At 39.6% G+C, this 15898-nt stretch overlaps 1 protein-coding gene across 4 annotated transcripts in view; it reads left to right on the top strand.

The window, feature by feature from the left end:
* Positions 1 to 14324, top strand: part of dpysl2b (dihydropyrimidinase like 2b) — a 50494-nt gene extending 36170 nt beyond the window's left edge. For all 4 annotated transcript variants that reach the window (XM_042508789.1, XM_042508790.1, XM_042508788.1 and 1 more), the window contains 7 exons: positions 1414 to 1534; positions 2918 to 3074; positions 3184 to 3325; positions 3609 to 3779; positions 8416 to 8595; positions 8842 to 9007; positions 9999 to 14324. In XM_042508789.1, coding sequence (XP_042364723.1) covers positions 1414 to 1534; positions 2918 to 3074; positions 3184 to 3325; positions 3609 to 3779; positions 8416 to 8595; positions 8842 to 9007; positions 9999 to 10090 — 1029 coding nt within the window. In that variant the 3' untranslated portion in view covers positions 10091 to 14324. The remainder of the gene's footprint in view (positions 1 to 1413; positions 1535 to 2917; positions 3075 to 3183; positions 3326 to 3608; positions 3780 to 8415; positions 8596 to 8841; positions 9008 to 9998) is intronic.
* Positions 14325 to 15898: the final 1574 nt, after the last annotated feature.

Genomic DNA, 15898 nt, shown 5'->3' with positions numbered 1-15898 from the left:
TTTTAGAATTGTTATTAAAAAAACAGATTACAGTTAAAAAAAAAAAAAAAACACTCCAAAATGCAGAACAGCAAAAAACAGTAATCTGATCCAATAGAAATGACAGACAAGTCAGAGAATCTCATCTTTCTCTCACCCTGGAACATTTTGTTAATGGTAGTCATTTGTTAAAATGAATCGCCAAGGGTCCCTGAAGTGTTTTACCTTAGTTTTGTTGCTATGAATGGAAAACAGATTGCGAGTACAGTAAGGGAAACTTTTTTTGTGTTTTTGTGTCCTAAGAAACTAAAAGGAGCAACAGCTTTTGAAATTGATGCGGTATTGAGTGAGGGGGCTGTAGCCAGCAGCAACAAAAAGGCTCCATTGTAACCAAAAGGGGCATTTGGCTCCGCCAGAGTTTCCCTATAAAGCATCAACAAACTTGAAGTAATATTTCACAATTTCGGGAAATAATTCAGGGGGAAAACAGCTAGCCTGGCTCTGTCCAAAGGTAAATAAATCCACCTACCACCACCTTTAAAACTCAGTGAATAACATGTCATAAATGCGCTTTTATTCCGTAAAACCAAAATTTAAAAATGACACATGGGAGTTGTTTCCAGTCTTTTAGCTGAACTGAGCTGACCAGCTGCTGGTTGATAGCTTAAATTTTCAGTACAAACATAAGTGTGGTGTTAATTTTCTCTTTCAATTCTTGCAAAGAAAGTAAGTATATCACCCAAAATGATGAAGTATTTGATGTTAGTATCAAGGCTCTTTATTAAGAAGGCTGAGTTTAAAGCCATATTTGCATGGGACTGGTATCACCTGGGGACCTCAATGCAATGTCTGTATTATACTCAAATTCACTGACAAATATTCCCCAGCACAGAAAAAAAACCCAAAACAACCCCAAATAACCTGCAAATCACAGAGATGCTGATTCACAAAGGAAGAACATTACCCCATGACCTCTGTGTTTGCCAAAATATGGAAGGTAATTGCCCTGGAATTTTTATTTTACAAATTACGGACTTGACCGATTCACAGGGGATCAAAATCATGGACGTCCTCCGCAATTATTCCAATTACCTGAGGTCCCCTTGTAATACTAGTCCCATGCAAAAAGGGCTTAAGTCGATTTGTTCTGCTCATTTTCAGCTCACTTTGTAGCTCATTTTATGTGTGTAATATTTCATATCTAGAATGGCCATTCACTTTTATGTCATCGCTTAAAAGCCCTCCCCAAAGTTTTAAATCTTCTTATGATCATATTAAATTTTGAAATGAGGATTCATTTATGTTTTTACATTGGGCTAAAAGAGCAGAGGGAGCTGTGTGGGTAATAATGGTGGGAAAAGATGGACAAGTGGTGGTTAGTAATAAGAAAAGCCTTTCTCCACTTTCTGCAGTATTGTCTGTTCTCTTCTCCAGGTGGAGGCGGAGGCTGTGAACCGCTCTGTGACTGTGGCCAATCAGACCAACTGCCCTCTCTACGTCACCAAGGTGATGAGCAAGAGTGCTGCTGATGTCATCGCCCTGGCCAGGAAGAAGGGTGAGACTCTAAAAACAGTATCTGCACCTGTGCTAATTAAAGGGACAGTTCACCCCCAAATCAAAAATACATATTTTCCCTCTTACCTGTTGTGCTTTTAAAGGAATATTTCACTCAAAATTTAATTTCAGTCATTGTCTACTCACCCTCATGCCAACAGACCAACAGACTCAGTATCTGCATGCTCGTGTTTATATGCCAGCTTGAAGCCTCCCCCACACACAGTAGTTGCTTGCCGCTAACTCCAGAAGTGTTTGGAGGAGGCCTCCACAAGATCTTGTAGGTCTTGTGCAAGCAGGCAAAGGTGAACGCAGCTCACACACCAGGAGCTTAAAGTTACAGGCTACACAACAAGGCTAAAAATATGATGCCAGTGATGTTTTTCAAAACAACTTGGCATGTCAAGATTACTTTGGACGAGCAGCATGGAGACATTTTGTGGTTTTATTATGTATTTTTTTAAATGTTTGAATCCAGGGCACCATTTGCTTCAATCGTTCGGGAGATGAGTGCAACGCCTTTTCCCCAGGCCAAGAGTAAATAAATTGATAAATAATACAACTACAGATATGTATCCATAGGAGATGCTCTGAATTTGGTGAAGAGACACCTTATTTTTAAGAAAGTGCAAAAAATATTTTGTCCCTAAATTCAGTGAATATTAGTGATTAATAATCATGATCACAATACTCATCAAATTAATCGTGATTATCATTTTTGCCCTATTCATGCAGCTTTAGTTCCCACATGAAACCTTTTAAAACGAGGTCTGTGGATTATATTGAGTATTGGGGTCATGATTTCTGGAAAGACATATTGCTGTTGACTTTCCCAAATACATTTTTTGGCGCTTTAAGCACCACAAACTGAGCGCCATGTATTTCCAATATACTGGGGAGAAGGCAGACATCTCTACAGCTGATGTTTCCAGCACTCTGCAACTCAAACCAGAACAATTGTGACTGAAAAATAGCTCTACAGTTAAAATAAAAAAAATGCGCTTTTGATTTTGGAGCGAACTGTCTCTTTAAATCAAATTCCCTGCACAGTTTGTCTCCATTTTAATGTTGCCTTTCCAAAACTAGTAACCACATAGATGAGACTTAAAAGAAAACCTCAGTCTGCTCCACTAACACTGACATAAATACTTCATTTGTGGATCCCCGCAAGTCTGTTTAGGGTTTGGACCTGAAAACCCCCCCTACTTACTTACAATTACTTTAAATGCTCAATTCTAATAAAGCGTGCTTACACAGTAGACTTTTACAGAAAGCAGAGACACAAACAGCTACAAACAGGAAACATTGCAACAGCCCATATAACGAGCAGCAAACAAACTCCAGGAGCGTATTGTCTGGTGTAATAACGGGATCTGACTTTCAGGCACTGTGGTCTACGGAGAGCCAATTACTGCTAGCTTGGGAACAGACGGTTCTCACTATTGGAGCAAGAACTGGGCCAAGGCAGCTGCCTACGTCACCTCCCCTCCCCTGAGCCCCGACCCAACCACACCAGACTATCTCAACTCCCTGCTCTCCTGGTAAGAGGATGATATAAACATTAAACTGGGCATACTTATGCCAAATTTTGTTAAATTTTCTCTACAATGGACACAATGTCTTCTTTCTACACCTCGATGTTCTGTATAGTGGTGACCTGCAGGTGACAGGAAGCGCACACTGTCCTTTTAACACCGCCCAGCGAGCCGTTGGCAAAGACGACTTCAGTTTGATTCCTGAAGGCGTCAACGGCACTGAGGAGAGGATGTCTATCATCTGGGACAAGTGTGTGGTACGTAGATTAATAATAAAATAATAATAAATAAAACATACAGGGGTAGAGGATGAAAATATAGATAAAATTGTCTGCCACGTTTTGTGTAAATGTATGTTATATCTTTATACATTAAATTAATCGAGTGACTTTTTATGTATAAAATAGCCAGAAAACATGCACACATAAAAATGCACATCCACGAAAACCCCATGGAGTGTCCTCCTTTTGTTATATATATTTTCTGTGTTTTGTGTGTATAAATGCTTGGATATTCACTCTCAGCTTTGATTGATTTCAGGTGACGGGTAAGATGGATGAAAACCAGTTTGTGGCGGTGACCAGCACCAATGCCGCAAAGATCTTCAACCTGTATCCGCGCAAGGGTCGCATCGCCGTGGGTTCAGACGCCGACCTGGTGCTGTGGGACCCAGACGTCACAAAGATTATCTCTGCCAAGAGCCACAACTCGGTAACAGCTTTACTCATAACGTCATATCTGATAATAATCCCATTTCGATAAAGGTGAGGCCTCTGTGTCATTGCTGCCTGCCACAGTGTCTCTTTGATATGACCACTGGGGGTGCTAAATCAGATATTTTCAAATTCTTCACATAGTGGCTTCAGGGCGGATCGCTATCAGCAGACACATGCATATGTATGCAAAATCTGTAAGCAGTGGTGCAAGATTTTTGTATTTGAAGAAAGCTGGTTTTTGTTATAGTCTGAATGTTTGCGTGGACTTTGGTTGTCTGCAGGTTAACAGTCTGTGTGGAGAGCAAAAAGAGGCATTGGCTAAAAGCAGTCTTTTTATTAGTTTTTCTAATTTATCAGAAGTCATATGCAGACATCTGTTAATACAAATTAGTCTAAATGTTTTCTGGACTTGTCTGATGTTGCCAACTGAGCTGCAAACGATGATCGGCATGCTGGCACACGGGAGAGGAAGTCTTGGCCCTGACACCCGCTGGCTACACCGGATCTCCTGAAGTATTGGCCATCGCCCTCAAAGGCTTGATCATCGCCAGATGATAGCTGATGGGCTCCAAGATTACTTTAGGGCCACTCAAGTTACTGATGTTGTAAAATCTGAAAGTAATAGCTCTAAGAATGGGTTAGCAGCTAAAATGAAAATGATTATAGCTTCATTTGTAAGCTACCTTTCAAGTAGAGACACAGTCAAAGTGCCTCATCAAACAGGGTTTAAAGGAGGAAACAAGGTTAAGCAGAATGCTGCAACAATGGTGAACAGCATGAATTAAGAAAACAAAAGTAAATATTTAAATGATTACGACAGTACAAAAAAAATATTTATAGATAATTCCTGTCTATAACTGACTCTTATAAACTTTATTTAAACAAGTGAAACACTTTGACAATTTGTTTTTAGTGTAGTTTTCTTAATTCAAATACAGCAGTAAAAAATATAGGCGTATATGACATTGTAAGGGTTAAATTAAAAAATCCAGGACTTATTTCATCGTGATCCCATATGTGCAGTCAGACCTTCCTCTCTACAACAAGATCGAGACAACTATTCAACAGCCAAAGCGGAAAACATTTAACGACAGTGTGCCACAACCCAACACAGCAACCTGCCTACAGATATGCCAATAAAAAAAACAACAATACACTTTTATATATATCTTTATACTTATACTTATATAAATGTGTACTGTTGTGTATATATATGTATATATACATACATTTTTATTCAAGGAAACTTGATTTAAATGTGCAAAACAGCTATGACCTTTTTGGGAGACGTTATCCAGCAGCCACAGTTTGACCATTTTCTCAATGGCCTGTGGTTTCTGCACCTCCTTTACTGAATGTCCCCATACTTTTGTCAAATTTTGTAAACATGGAAGGAAACTTTACTCCAAATAAAACTAAAACTGAAAAGAGTGGTTTTCATCTTGTTAAAAATACCAAGCTAGTGACTCTACAAGAAATGCACTTTGGATTCATACAAAAACTCACAATTTGTTCGTTAAATAAAAATGTATTCTACTATGTGATAAAAGTTATAAGAGGGAATTCAGTTATTGTAATTGGTGACAGTCAGAGCAGCTGGTGTATGAGTCCACTTTTTGTAGTAAGGCCGTTGTCTGACTGTTGAACAGGGCGTGGGCCTCACACAGCGTCAAGGGAGTGATGTCATCTCGAAAGTCTGCCAGAGAGCTGGAACACATCGTTTCTGATTGTTAGCAGGCGGATCACTGTTAATGTATGTATGTATCTGTGTGTGCGTGAGTGAGTGTGTGAAAGAGACACACAAAGACTTTTGCTGTGTATGTTCCTGGAATCTGTTTGCGTAATCCTGTCATGTTCTTTGGTTTCTTTTTATTCCGCTTGGTCAGAAAAATTACGGACTAATGTTCACGGGAGAAACTGCTCATTTGGAGTGTTTATGCTGTGTGTGTGTGTGGGTGTGTGTGTGTGTGTGTGTGTATGTCACAGAATAGCCCAGCCTACTGGTGATCTCATTTCAGGCTCTCAGAGTCCACCAGATTGCCATGACCTCAGCTTTAGGTCTAGTAGCTTTTAGGAGAGAGTCGTTAAACAGCTTCCAAATTCGTCACACAGCAGCCTCCCCACCCTCCCTGTCTGCACACACACACACACACACACACACACACACACACACACACACACACACACACACACACACACACACACACATACATACTCTCACACACACAAACCACTCATATGACCCCGTTGCTGCTGCTTCTTCTTCCTCCTCTGTCCTGAGAACTGAGGCCTCTGTGCCGCATAAGTTGTTTTTCCCGAACGATTGGCTTTGCTCTCTTTATTAGCATTAGCAGCCAGAGGGGACGCTTTCAACTCCGTTAAATCAGTTAAGCTCCTTTCACAAGTGCACTTTAATCCATCAATATTCTGCCAGTTTCACATGGCGGCGTCATGTGTGAACACAAACTGGAAGTCCGTCAACAACATCGCTCTGGCAAGTCTCCAGAGAAAGACTGAGTGAGATTTTCCTAAATCTGTGAATTAAAGCAGCAACATTCCCAGATACAGCATGTGCTGCCGGGAGGTGACATCATCTGATGATAGGGGAAAATCAGCCGGAGAAGATGAATCATTGGATCTCTGCTTTGCTCGTATTTCTGCGATGGTTTGATATATCTGCATTGGTTGTTTGAAGCACAGCAGTTGTAATAAAACATCACAAGAGAACAGATGTCTGCTGTCAGAGAAACCTGTTTTAAATCTAAAAAAAAACCCCAAACCTCTTTGGGCATACTTGCCAAGCCTGAGACCTCAAAAAAGGGCAGATTTTAATACCAAAGTTAGGCAGTCTGGGGTTCTTTTCTCAGAAATATTTGAGTTTTATAGACTTTATTTTCTACATTCTGGTAACTAAAGAATGGACATAATAAAATAATAGGCACTAGGGCTTGACCATATAAAAATATATCATATTGACATGAGACTATTTATCATTTAGATATTGGATACTGTTATCTCATTATATGGAATAAATGTTTTTTTTTCCCTGATTTTAAAGGTGGCACTACAGTAAAGTGATGTACTTTTCTCATCTTATCAGTTTTACTTGTTTTTATCTACTTTACCCACTTAGTTATTATATCTACATTACTAATGATTATTGATCAAAAATGGAATTTTGTTACTATTTTTTTAATATATATATATATTTTAAAAAAATGTTTTCTTCCTAGTAGTCTTAATTTCTCTCTCCTGCTAACTTATTGAGATGGTTGTCCATGTGCGCACAGTAGACTTTTAGAGTCATAGACACACGATGGACAGGTCCACTAGAAGTTTAGATAACGAAAAGTAAAAAAAAAAAAGGATGAAAACTGATGATAAATCGGATGAAATACAGGAGGAGTATGACCCTTGGATGAAACCGTGAGAGCGCAATGAAAAGTAGGAGTCTCCTGGGAAAATTGGGAGGGTTGGCTCGTGCGCTCTTTAAGACATGCTATATCTTCAGTGCAGAAAAGCCAAAACGTTTAAAAATTATTTATGACTGCGTAAAGTCAAATAGCCCAGGTTAAGAACTGTGTTTTAATGCTGCTTGTTGAACATCTGATTCTTAATGTCTCAGGGAAACGGGGCTATTTGAAGAAGACGGCACACTTGATTGCATTTAAGATTTATGTAAAATCGGCTTTTGAGTCTTTAGATCTAAAAACCTTTAACGGCACCGTGTCCTTCAGTTTCAAGTCTCTCTGCAACACATTCCAGGCTGAGGGTGCAGAATATCTGTCTGTTTGGGACAGAGAGCATGACAAGGTCCTGAGAATGCAATGAGCACAAAAAAAAGTATTACAAAACTGATTTTATCAACATTTTGGAGGTGTCAAATATGATCTATAAAGATCAATAGTCTGTAAGGTGTTTGGTGGAACTGGCAGCTACTATTGGCTTATGATAACTGATAACCAGACAGCCTATTTTTCTTGTAAGAACCAAAAATATTCATGTGCTGACTGATGGTGCGATACACCAATCAGTTTATCAGTGCACCTCAATCAATCATTAACTCACTCCTCTGTTAGTCCCACCGCTGGGGCTGATAGGGGAGCATGAGAATTGTTTTCTTACAAATCCAGCCAAGAGAATTTAGAAAAACAACAACGCTCAACTACAAATTGAATTTTAATATCCATAATTTCAGCAGTCTGAGTGAGAATTCAGAACACTGTGTTGTTCTCCTTTTCCAAATGGTGTCTATAAAACATGTATAAGGTAAGTAGGGTTAATTATTCCTTAAAAAAAGTCGAGTCATGATGTTCTGTAATTTGATATACATTTTTGCATTTGTGCGTGTTTGTTTGAAATCATAATACCTTTTGCAGCCCTGCTATCTAAAAATACATAATCCATGCAAGCACAGGTCTGTTAACATGTACAGTCCTTGAAAATAAGTCAAAATGTTACTTACATAGAGTCATATAAAACTGCATAAGGATAGACTTAGCAGAAAGGTCAACTTCATCACAAAAGCCATTTCATTTAGTAAGTCTCTTTTGTTCTGAATGTTCGACTTGAAATCTTATCGATTGTTGTTCGTGTTTAACCTTCCTTTTCGTTTCCTTTCTCCTCTGCAGACTGTGGAGTACAACATCTTTGAGGGCACAGAGGTGCGCGGCGGTCCTCTGGTGGTGATCAGCCAGGGCAAGATCGTTTTGGAGGAAGGGAACCTCCACACCACCGAGGGCTCGGGACGCTACGTGGCCCGCAAACCTTTCCCTGACTACGTCTACAAGAGGATAAAGGCTCGCAGCAGGGTACTAAACGTTTTTTTTTCTGCTAGTATCCATTTTAAATCATTTTAACTGGTTTGATGTTGGCAACTTATTAAACAGCCATTTGTACAAACTTTGTGTAGTGGTTGTGATTGTTGGAGGCTCCACACGACCAATATTTTGTTTTAATCATGATTAATTAGGGTCTGGTGTAAAGTTAGAGGAAGGGTTAATTTTTTTCCTTGTTCATTTTCGCTGGCGTGACTGTTTTCCTTTTTTAAAATGCAGCTGGCTGAGCTGAGGGGCGTCCCCAGAGGACTTTATGACGGTCCCGTCTGCGAGGTGTCAGTCACACCTAAAACCATGACTCCTGCCTCCTCTGCCAAAACCTCACCTGCCAAGCAGCCCAACCAGCCCGTCCGTAACCTGCACCAGTCTGGTTTCAGCCTATCCGGTCAGTGCACACATTAGTGCATCATCGTTGTGCTTCCTGCTCACAGTGAATAAATCTGCACTTACATTAGTGTAGCTGTAACAGTTTAACCCTCTGCTGACCGCCAACTATTTCAAGTTCTCAGCAAAAACATCGACACGTCCGACCTGCGACGAGCAGAGTGCTTCAGAATAAAAGCGCCAGTGGCTCTGCGTTCATTAACTTTGTTATAAAAGTACTTTATTTAACATTATCATAACCATACTTTAACTGATTATGACCATACTTTATTTCATTTTGTCAGTAGTACTTTATTTAACTTTATTATATCAGCAGTTTTTTAATGTACTTACAACCATACTTTATTTAACTTTGTGATAGTAGTCCTTTTTTAAACATGATCATAAGGAGACTGATTAACTTGATTATAACAATATTTGATTTAACTTTATTATAACTGTACTTTATCTAACCTAATTATAACAGTATTTTTTGTAACTTTATTTCATTTAACATTATTGTAATGATACTTTTTCTAACTTTGTTATGAAGTACTTTATTTAACATTATTATAACAGCACTTTTTGTCACTTCATTTAACAGTACTTTATTATCAACTTTATTATATAGTACTTTATTTAACTTCTTTGTAAAATATTTTTTGCAAATTTATTTGACGATACTTTCTTTAACTTTATTATAAGAGTACTTCATTTGACTTAATTATAGCAATACTTAATTTAACTTTATTATTACAGTACTTCATTTAACTTTATTTTAACGGTGCTTTATTTAACTTTCTATTACAGTACTAAATTTAACTTTAACGGTGCTTTACTTCATTTAACTTTATTTTACCAGTAGTTCATTTAACTTTATTGTAACAGTACTTAATCTAACTTTATTATAACAATACTTTATTTAAATTAATTGTAGTTGTACTTCTTTCATTTTATTGTATTAGTATTTCATTTAACTTTACTGCAACAGTACTTTATGTTACTTTACACAGGTGCTCAGATTGACGACAACATTCCTCGCCGGAACACCCAGCGCATCGTGGCGCCACCAGGCGGCAGGGCCAACATCACCAGCCTGGGTTAGAGGTCCGACCCTCGGCCGCTGAGGAGGAAGCAAAGTTCTGAGGAAGGACGGCCAACAGGAGCTGAGAGGTCGAGAGTCCCACGTCACGACACCAGGAGCTGAACCCCTCACAGCACCCGAGCAGGCCATCCGTCAGCCTCGATCTTTCACCTCCTCCTTCGCCGCTTTTCACTCTCCTCCTCCCCAAAACCCGATCCTAGAGGACACAGTTAGAAACAAAAAAAAAAGGTCTGCCTCATATGATGAAAAAAAGAGAAAAAATGAAAACACTTCTTATTTGAGCACTTTTGACTGCATTGTTTTGTTTTTTTTATACCGTGTTTTCTCCCTGCCATGTATCCTTTTAATGTTTGTTTTAATGTTGTTTTAGTAGAGGGATCAATTGAGACTAAACTGAATTAACACAGTAAAGAGAAGAGGAACATTTTCATGCAGGATGTCCATCATATTTCCATTCTTGCTTCTCATTTTCGGAGTACTTTGAAAAGCGTATTGGTACAAAACCAGTATTCTTCTGATCTTTTCTTGAATAGACCAAGCAGTAGGTTGCTTGAAATTGAACAGTCTTACAGTTTAATCAGCTGACAAGAATCGAATACTTCTCTAAAGCTGTTAACTCTGTGATTTCTATTGTGTTGCATTTTAACTTTGCAGTTTCCAGTGCATCGCCATGTGCTGCAGTCAATATCCAGTTAATTATTCGCCATGAGGACGACCTTTAGGTTTGAACACCACAGCGATCTTTGATTTGGGTCACAGACTCTGGCTGCACTGGCTCTCATCTTGTGTTTTCCCACCTGTGGCTTTGCAAAGGTACATAAGTAAAAAACCATCTTCCACATTTGGCAGCTGCCTTAGAGCTTGAGTCTTGTGGAGCAGAAGGAGCTTTGGCAGGTAGTAAATAGAGCTTTATGCCTCATCAGAGTGTTGAGTGGGAGAATTTAACGAAAGATTTAGGGAGGAAAGAAAAAGTTGTACTCGCTGTCACTTTAAACTCAACTTTTCCTTTGCCTTATTGTCTCTTAATGTCGTCCTTTTAGACACTACGCAGCTACTTTTTTTCAGGTTTGTTTGCATTCCTATAAATCAAAAAGGTCCAATTATTTTTTTTTTGGTTGCTGTTGAAGCAGCTGATAACCGTCCATCACCAACCAGTGCATTTACATACAGAATGTTTCTCCTCCTCCAAGTGTGACTGTTTTATACTCATCAAAATCCCTCTTTCTTTTCTACTCTTTATGTGCCTGAACCCACAGAAGTTGTACTGATAGTTTTATTCTTGTTTTGTTATTCTTATGGAGGTAAGTGAAGGATGTAAGATAAAAAAAAAGATGTAAAATAGCCAGGATTAACCGATTCAAAGGTGCCAGACTTTGCGCTTTCGTAGGGCCTATTCTGCCGGTAGAGCCCCTGTAAAGACGAAAAATGCTCGATATCTTGAAATGTTCTAATGTTTTAGAGTTTTTAACTTGTTGTCAAACTGCTTTTTAGTGTCATTCTGTAACTAGGTGCCTAAGGGCTGAGCACTATTGATTTACGCTTGAAAGTAGACATGAGCTAATGTACTTCTGACTAGTGTGCGGTGTTGATGTGTGAGGGATGGGACACGCGCAGCAGCGGGCTCCTGTACAGCACTTCTTCTCACTGTTGGGGACGTGACATCGCTCAGGGCCGTGCTGAGCATTCGTACACTCCCTTTTTTTTGTGTGCGTGATCTGGTTTTCATTAAGCCAAACAACTGATTTCCTGTGTTACTTCTGAGGTCAACGAGGTCTTGGCCAGCAGTCACCATCTCTCTGCAGCAGCCTTTCTTCCTCATGACTCAACACGGAGCAACGAGCTCACCCTGACATACGGACCAGTTACATAAATGTAGAGTAACATTTAGACTGGTCTTATTGCATTAATATTAAGAGATTATAACAAACCTACTTGTTGCTATAGCTAGCTACAAGACTTATGCAACTGGCCCCTGACTCATTCACACATAAACACACACATACACGTATAATGTAAATTATCGGACTACATTCTGTGTTTGTGCTTTCAACCCCAGTTTTTCAGGCTCCTTCCCCTTCGATCTAACTGGAAGCCTATAGAGGGCAAAGTCTGTCAACATTACAAATGTTAAATGTGTTTAAAACATCCACAGCAGGGGGGGATGAAACATGTCTCTGAGACAAGCTAGGAATGAGAGACCTTATGCATCACACAGCAAGGTTTTTGTGAGTCAGGATTTGGGAATTTGACCCTCGTCTGTCTGACTAGTGTTTCTTTAACTCACAGTGCACCACCGATGCCGCTTTTCCAATCGACAAAATTATTGTTGTACATTTCTGCGATGCATAGGTTACATTTGTGCGTTGTTTCGTCAAAACGTTTTGACAATGCTGTGGTTAATGTGTGGTTTAGACATAAAAAACACTCGGTTATGGTTAGAAAAAGATTGTGTTTTTGGCTTAAAATACCCATTTTTTTGTGGCACAATGCCACCTCGAAATGCAGCAATAATTGCAATATTATATGGATTCTATGGACAATTATACAATATTTACTTATATCAAAAAGGCTGCCACAAAATGATTTCCATTCGATTCAATGCAAGGGACCAGTGATTGATAAGAAATGATATCATTAAATAAACCTCATTGGGTTTTTTTCTTGGTACCTTAACATTGAATGTTTAGGAAAGAGGTGCGCTTAAACGAACTAGAAAGACAGTCATTGGGATTTCAAAATAAAGGTATACCTTAGAGATGAAAAATGTATCTCACTTTGCATCAGTAATAATGGATTGTTGGTCTTTGAATCCATATATTGATCCAGATCAATGCATCATCACTCCCCTGCTATGCCACGTGAAAAAGCAATGACAGGTCCCTAAAAAACACTTACATTTAGTGGCTGAAAAAAATGCTGGAAGACGCAGCAGTGACTCGATACAAACAACTTGTTTTGTTGTTTGTTGGTCATAAAATCAGCTTATATACTGCACCACTTTAGAAATTGTGACAAGATACATTTGAAACGTACAAATCTACCACAACCCTGTTTTGCAGAAATGTACAGTGCCAACATTTTCTTTTGGGAACTGGACATTGTAATGACACTTGTTGCTTTTTTTGAACTTTTCTCTCATCTAGACTCAGTTTACACTACATTATTCCCTACTAGCCCACTACACTGTTACTTTAGGCGGGAGAGTATGTGAGTGAAAGTTTGTCGTTGAAGTCCTCAAACACTGACACAGTTTGGCAGCAGGCGAAGCTCTCGTAAGAGTAATAGCATGCTGCTTGTATTTTTGTATTTTCCATGTCACTCCTTCCTTTCAGTTTGTCTTTCATTCCTCCCCTCTCTCCCTCTCCCCCTCCCTCCCTCTCTGGCTCCTTCGTTGTTTCTGGCTGTTGCCGAGGCGACAGACCCCTCCACTTTCGCGGGGTTCTGCTTTTTTGTTTGTCATGGCAACGCTTGTCAGATCGGAGGTTGCCGTTAGCAACCTGTCCTGACCTGGTGCCATTAGTGAAGCTTTGCGCCTGCACACACACACACTCTCTCTCTCTCTCACTTTCTCACACACACACACACACACAGGTTTTTATAATTATTCTGTGACAGCTCTGCAGCATTTCAACATAATCCTGTGCTGAGTTGTGTGCAAATCCAGAATCCCCCGCTGCTTAAAAGAATCTATTAGAGTTGAAAGCACACTACACACTATAGGAAACATACACACACACACACACACACACCAAACACTCGTTGCTGTGATGCAGCAGCCATGCCTGAAGAATTGACTCGGACATTAAAAACCAGCTGTCAGCGCTGGCACCCTCACCGTGTCCCATGCCTCCTTGATGCACACACACTAAAACACACACGTATACTCCTTCAACGCTCTGTCAGCTTGGATGCTTTTTCTATGCCATATTATGCTAATGATATATGAGTGATATGTATGTACGCAACGTGCTGCAGGCTGAGAGGAGCTTCCTTCCGTTCGGAGGTCGTTTTGATGCTGTTGAACACCTTCTCGCTCCCCTGAACCTTTTCTCCCCCCCTCTGTAAGCCTCCTCCTCCCCCTTTGTGAAAGTGAACCTGTGTGATGGTATTTGTCTTGGTGGCTGTGGGGTTTCTGGGATGCTTGCTCACTATGGAAAAGTGTCAAATCCCATGGATGGTGATGTAAACAAAACAAGGACTTCAAAGAATTAAAAAAACATAAGAAAAAAAGGGATCAAATCTCTGTTTCTTTTGTTTCGGTCTTTCAAGTCTTATGTGGACACAAAACACAAAACAAGTACACAGAAAAACATGACAACTACACTTGCAAGAGAATTTATAGTGAACTAGCAGAGATCACTTTTTGTTTGGTTTTCTTGTAGATGGTATCAAAAAAGAGACATGAAAAGATGAGGGGAATGACATTCAGTAAAGTTTTGGGCCTGGAGGCTCCAGTTGTGGGCCTCGTAGCAGGGGGACAATGGGAGGCGGCCCCTTTAAAGCCTGTAATGAGACTGGGGCACACATAGACTGCTTATGCATAGGGCCCAGAATTTGGTGCAACACCAGTGGTCCCAGTTAAATGATAACCAGTTTGGACTACTTGTTTAAGGAAATATAATTAAGCGCACATTTACAAACAAATCTTTTAACACTCAATGTTGGGAAGGTTAATTTTTAAATGTGATAGGTTAGGTTAGGTTAGATTAGGCTACTAGTCATCCTATTAAAATGTGATCAGTTAAGGGCAAAGAAAGTGAAAATACCAAAAACGTAAGTGCACAAATGAGCTCAAATTTGTCTTAATAGCTTTGCTGACCTGTGTTAGAAAATCTGCCAATAGAAGGCATTTCTGCAAAAAGATATAAAGCTACAGAATTAATGTTTTTTTCAACATATACACTTTATACTGAAAGGGTTTTTTGTAATCACCAACTTTTTTGATTAATAACTGTAATTTAAGACATATTTTTTCTCTATAACTGATTACAAGCATGTATTTTGTAATTACTGTAACTAGTCACTCTCCAACACTGTTAACACCGAGCCCTTAATCTTAGGCTGCTGAATCATAGTTATTTCTTCTGACTCAGTCAGTGGAATAGTAGTGGAGCTCTGAAAACCAACATTAGCTCGGCCGTGAGCAGTATTTTACTTAAAGAAAGCACGAAAACAACAGAAATACTAATGATAGGATCTCTCTGTAGCAAATAGCAAAACTCACAAACAATGCTTAAGGCTTTTAGTGTGCTTCAAACAAACGAGGTTGAAGTGTTGTCCGACCTTTTGTGAAGGCAGAGGTGTTAACACTTGTGGATGGTAACACTCGAAGGCAGGGCAGAAATCCTGCTTTCAGACAGCATGCCGATGCTGCTCCAGCCACGGCTCGTCGTGTGACCATGGCAACCACAGAAACCAACAAACAGTAGCTGATTTTTTTTTTTACTGCAATCTGGGTTTTCTGAATAATACACCTCTTCAGGAGCTGAGAGCAGACGTAATAATGAGGAGAAAATGCCTGCAAGCAAAGTCTGATCATCTGACGACTGCAAAACATGGTTAAAAACAGGCGACATAAGAGATTAGTCCAAAGTGGTGCCAACGGACTAGAGGCGACAAACTTTATTAAAAGACTAACATTTCAGCACCAGATGCATCTTCAAGTTTGTTGCCTCTGGTCCGTGTGCACATGGGCGGATTATGAGTGAATAGGCACAGACATGCCAATGGCCCCCTCCACCTATTTTTGGATCTCTATCTTGGTGTATTTTCTCTGCACTTTTGTGTAGTCCTTTGGGTCTCTTTGAG

The sequence above is a fragment of the Plectropomus leopardus genome, chromosome 20, assembly GCF_008729295.1.
Source record: "Plectropomus leopardus isolate mb chromosome 20, YSFRI_Pleo_2.0, whole genome shotgun sequence".
Classification (NCBI taxonomy): Eukaryota; Metazoa; Chordata; class Actinopteri; order Perciformes; family Serranidae; genus Plectropomus; species Plectropomus leopardus.
This window is presented reverse-complemented; position numbering and strand designations above follow the sequence as displayed.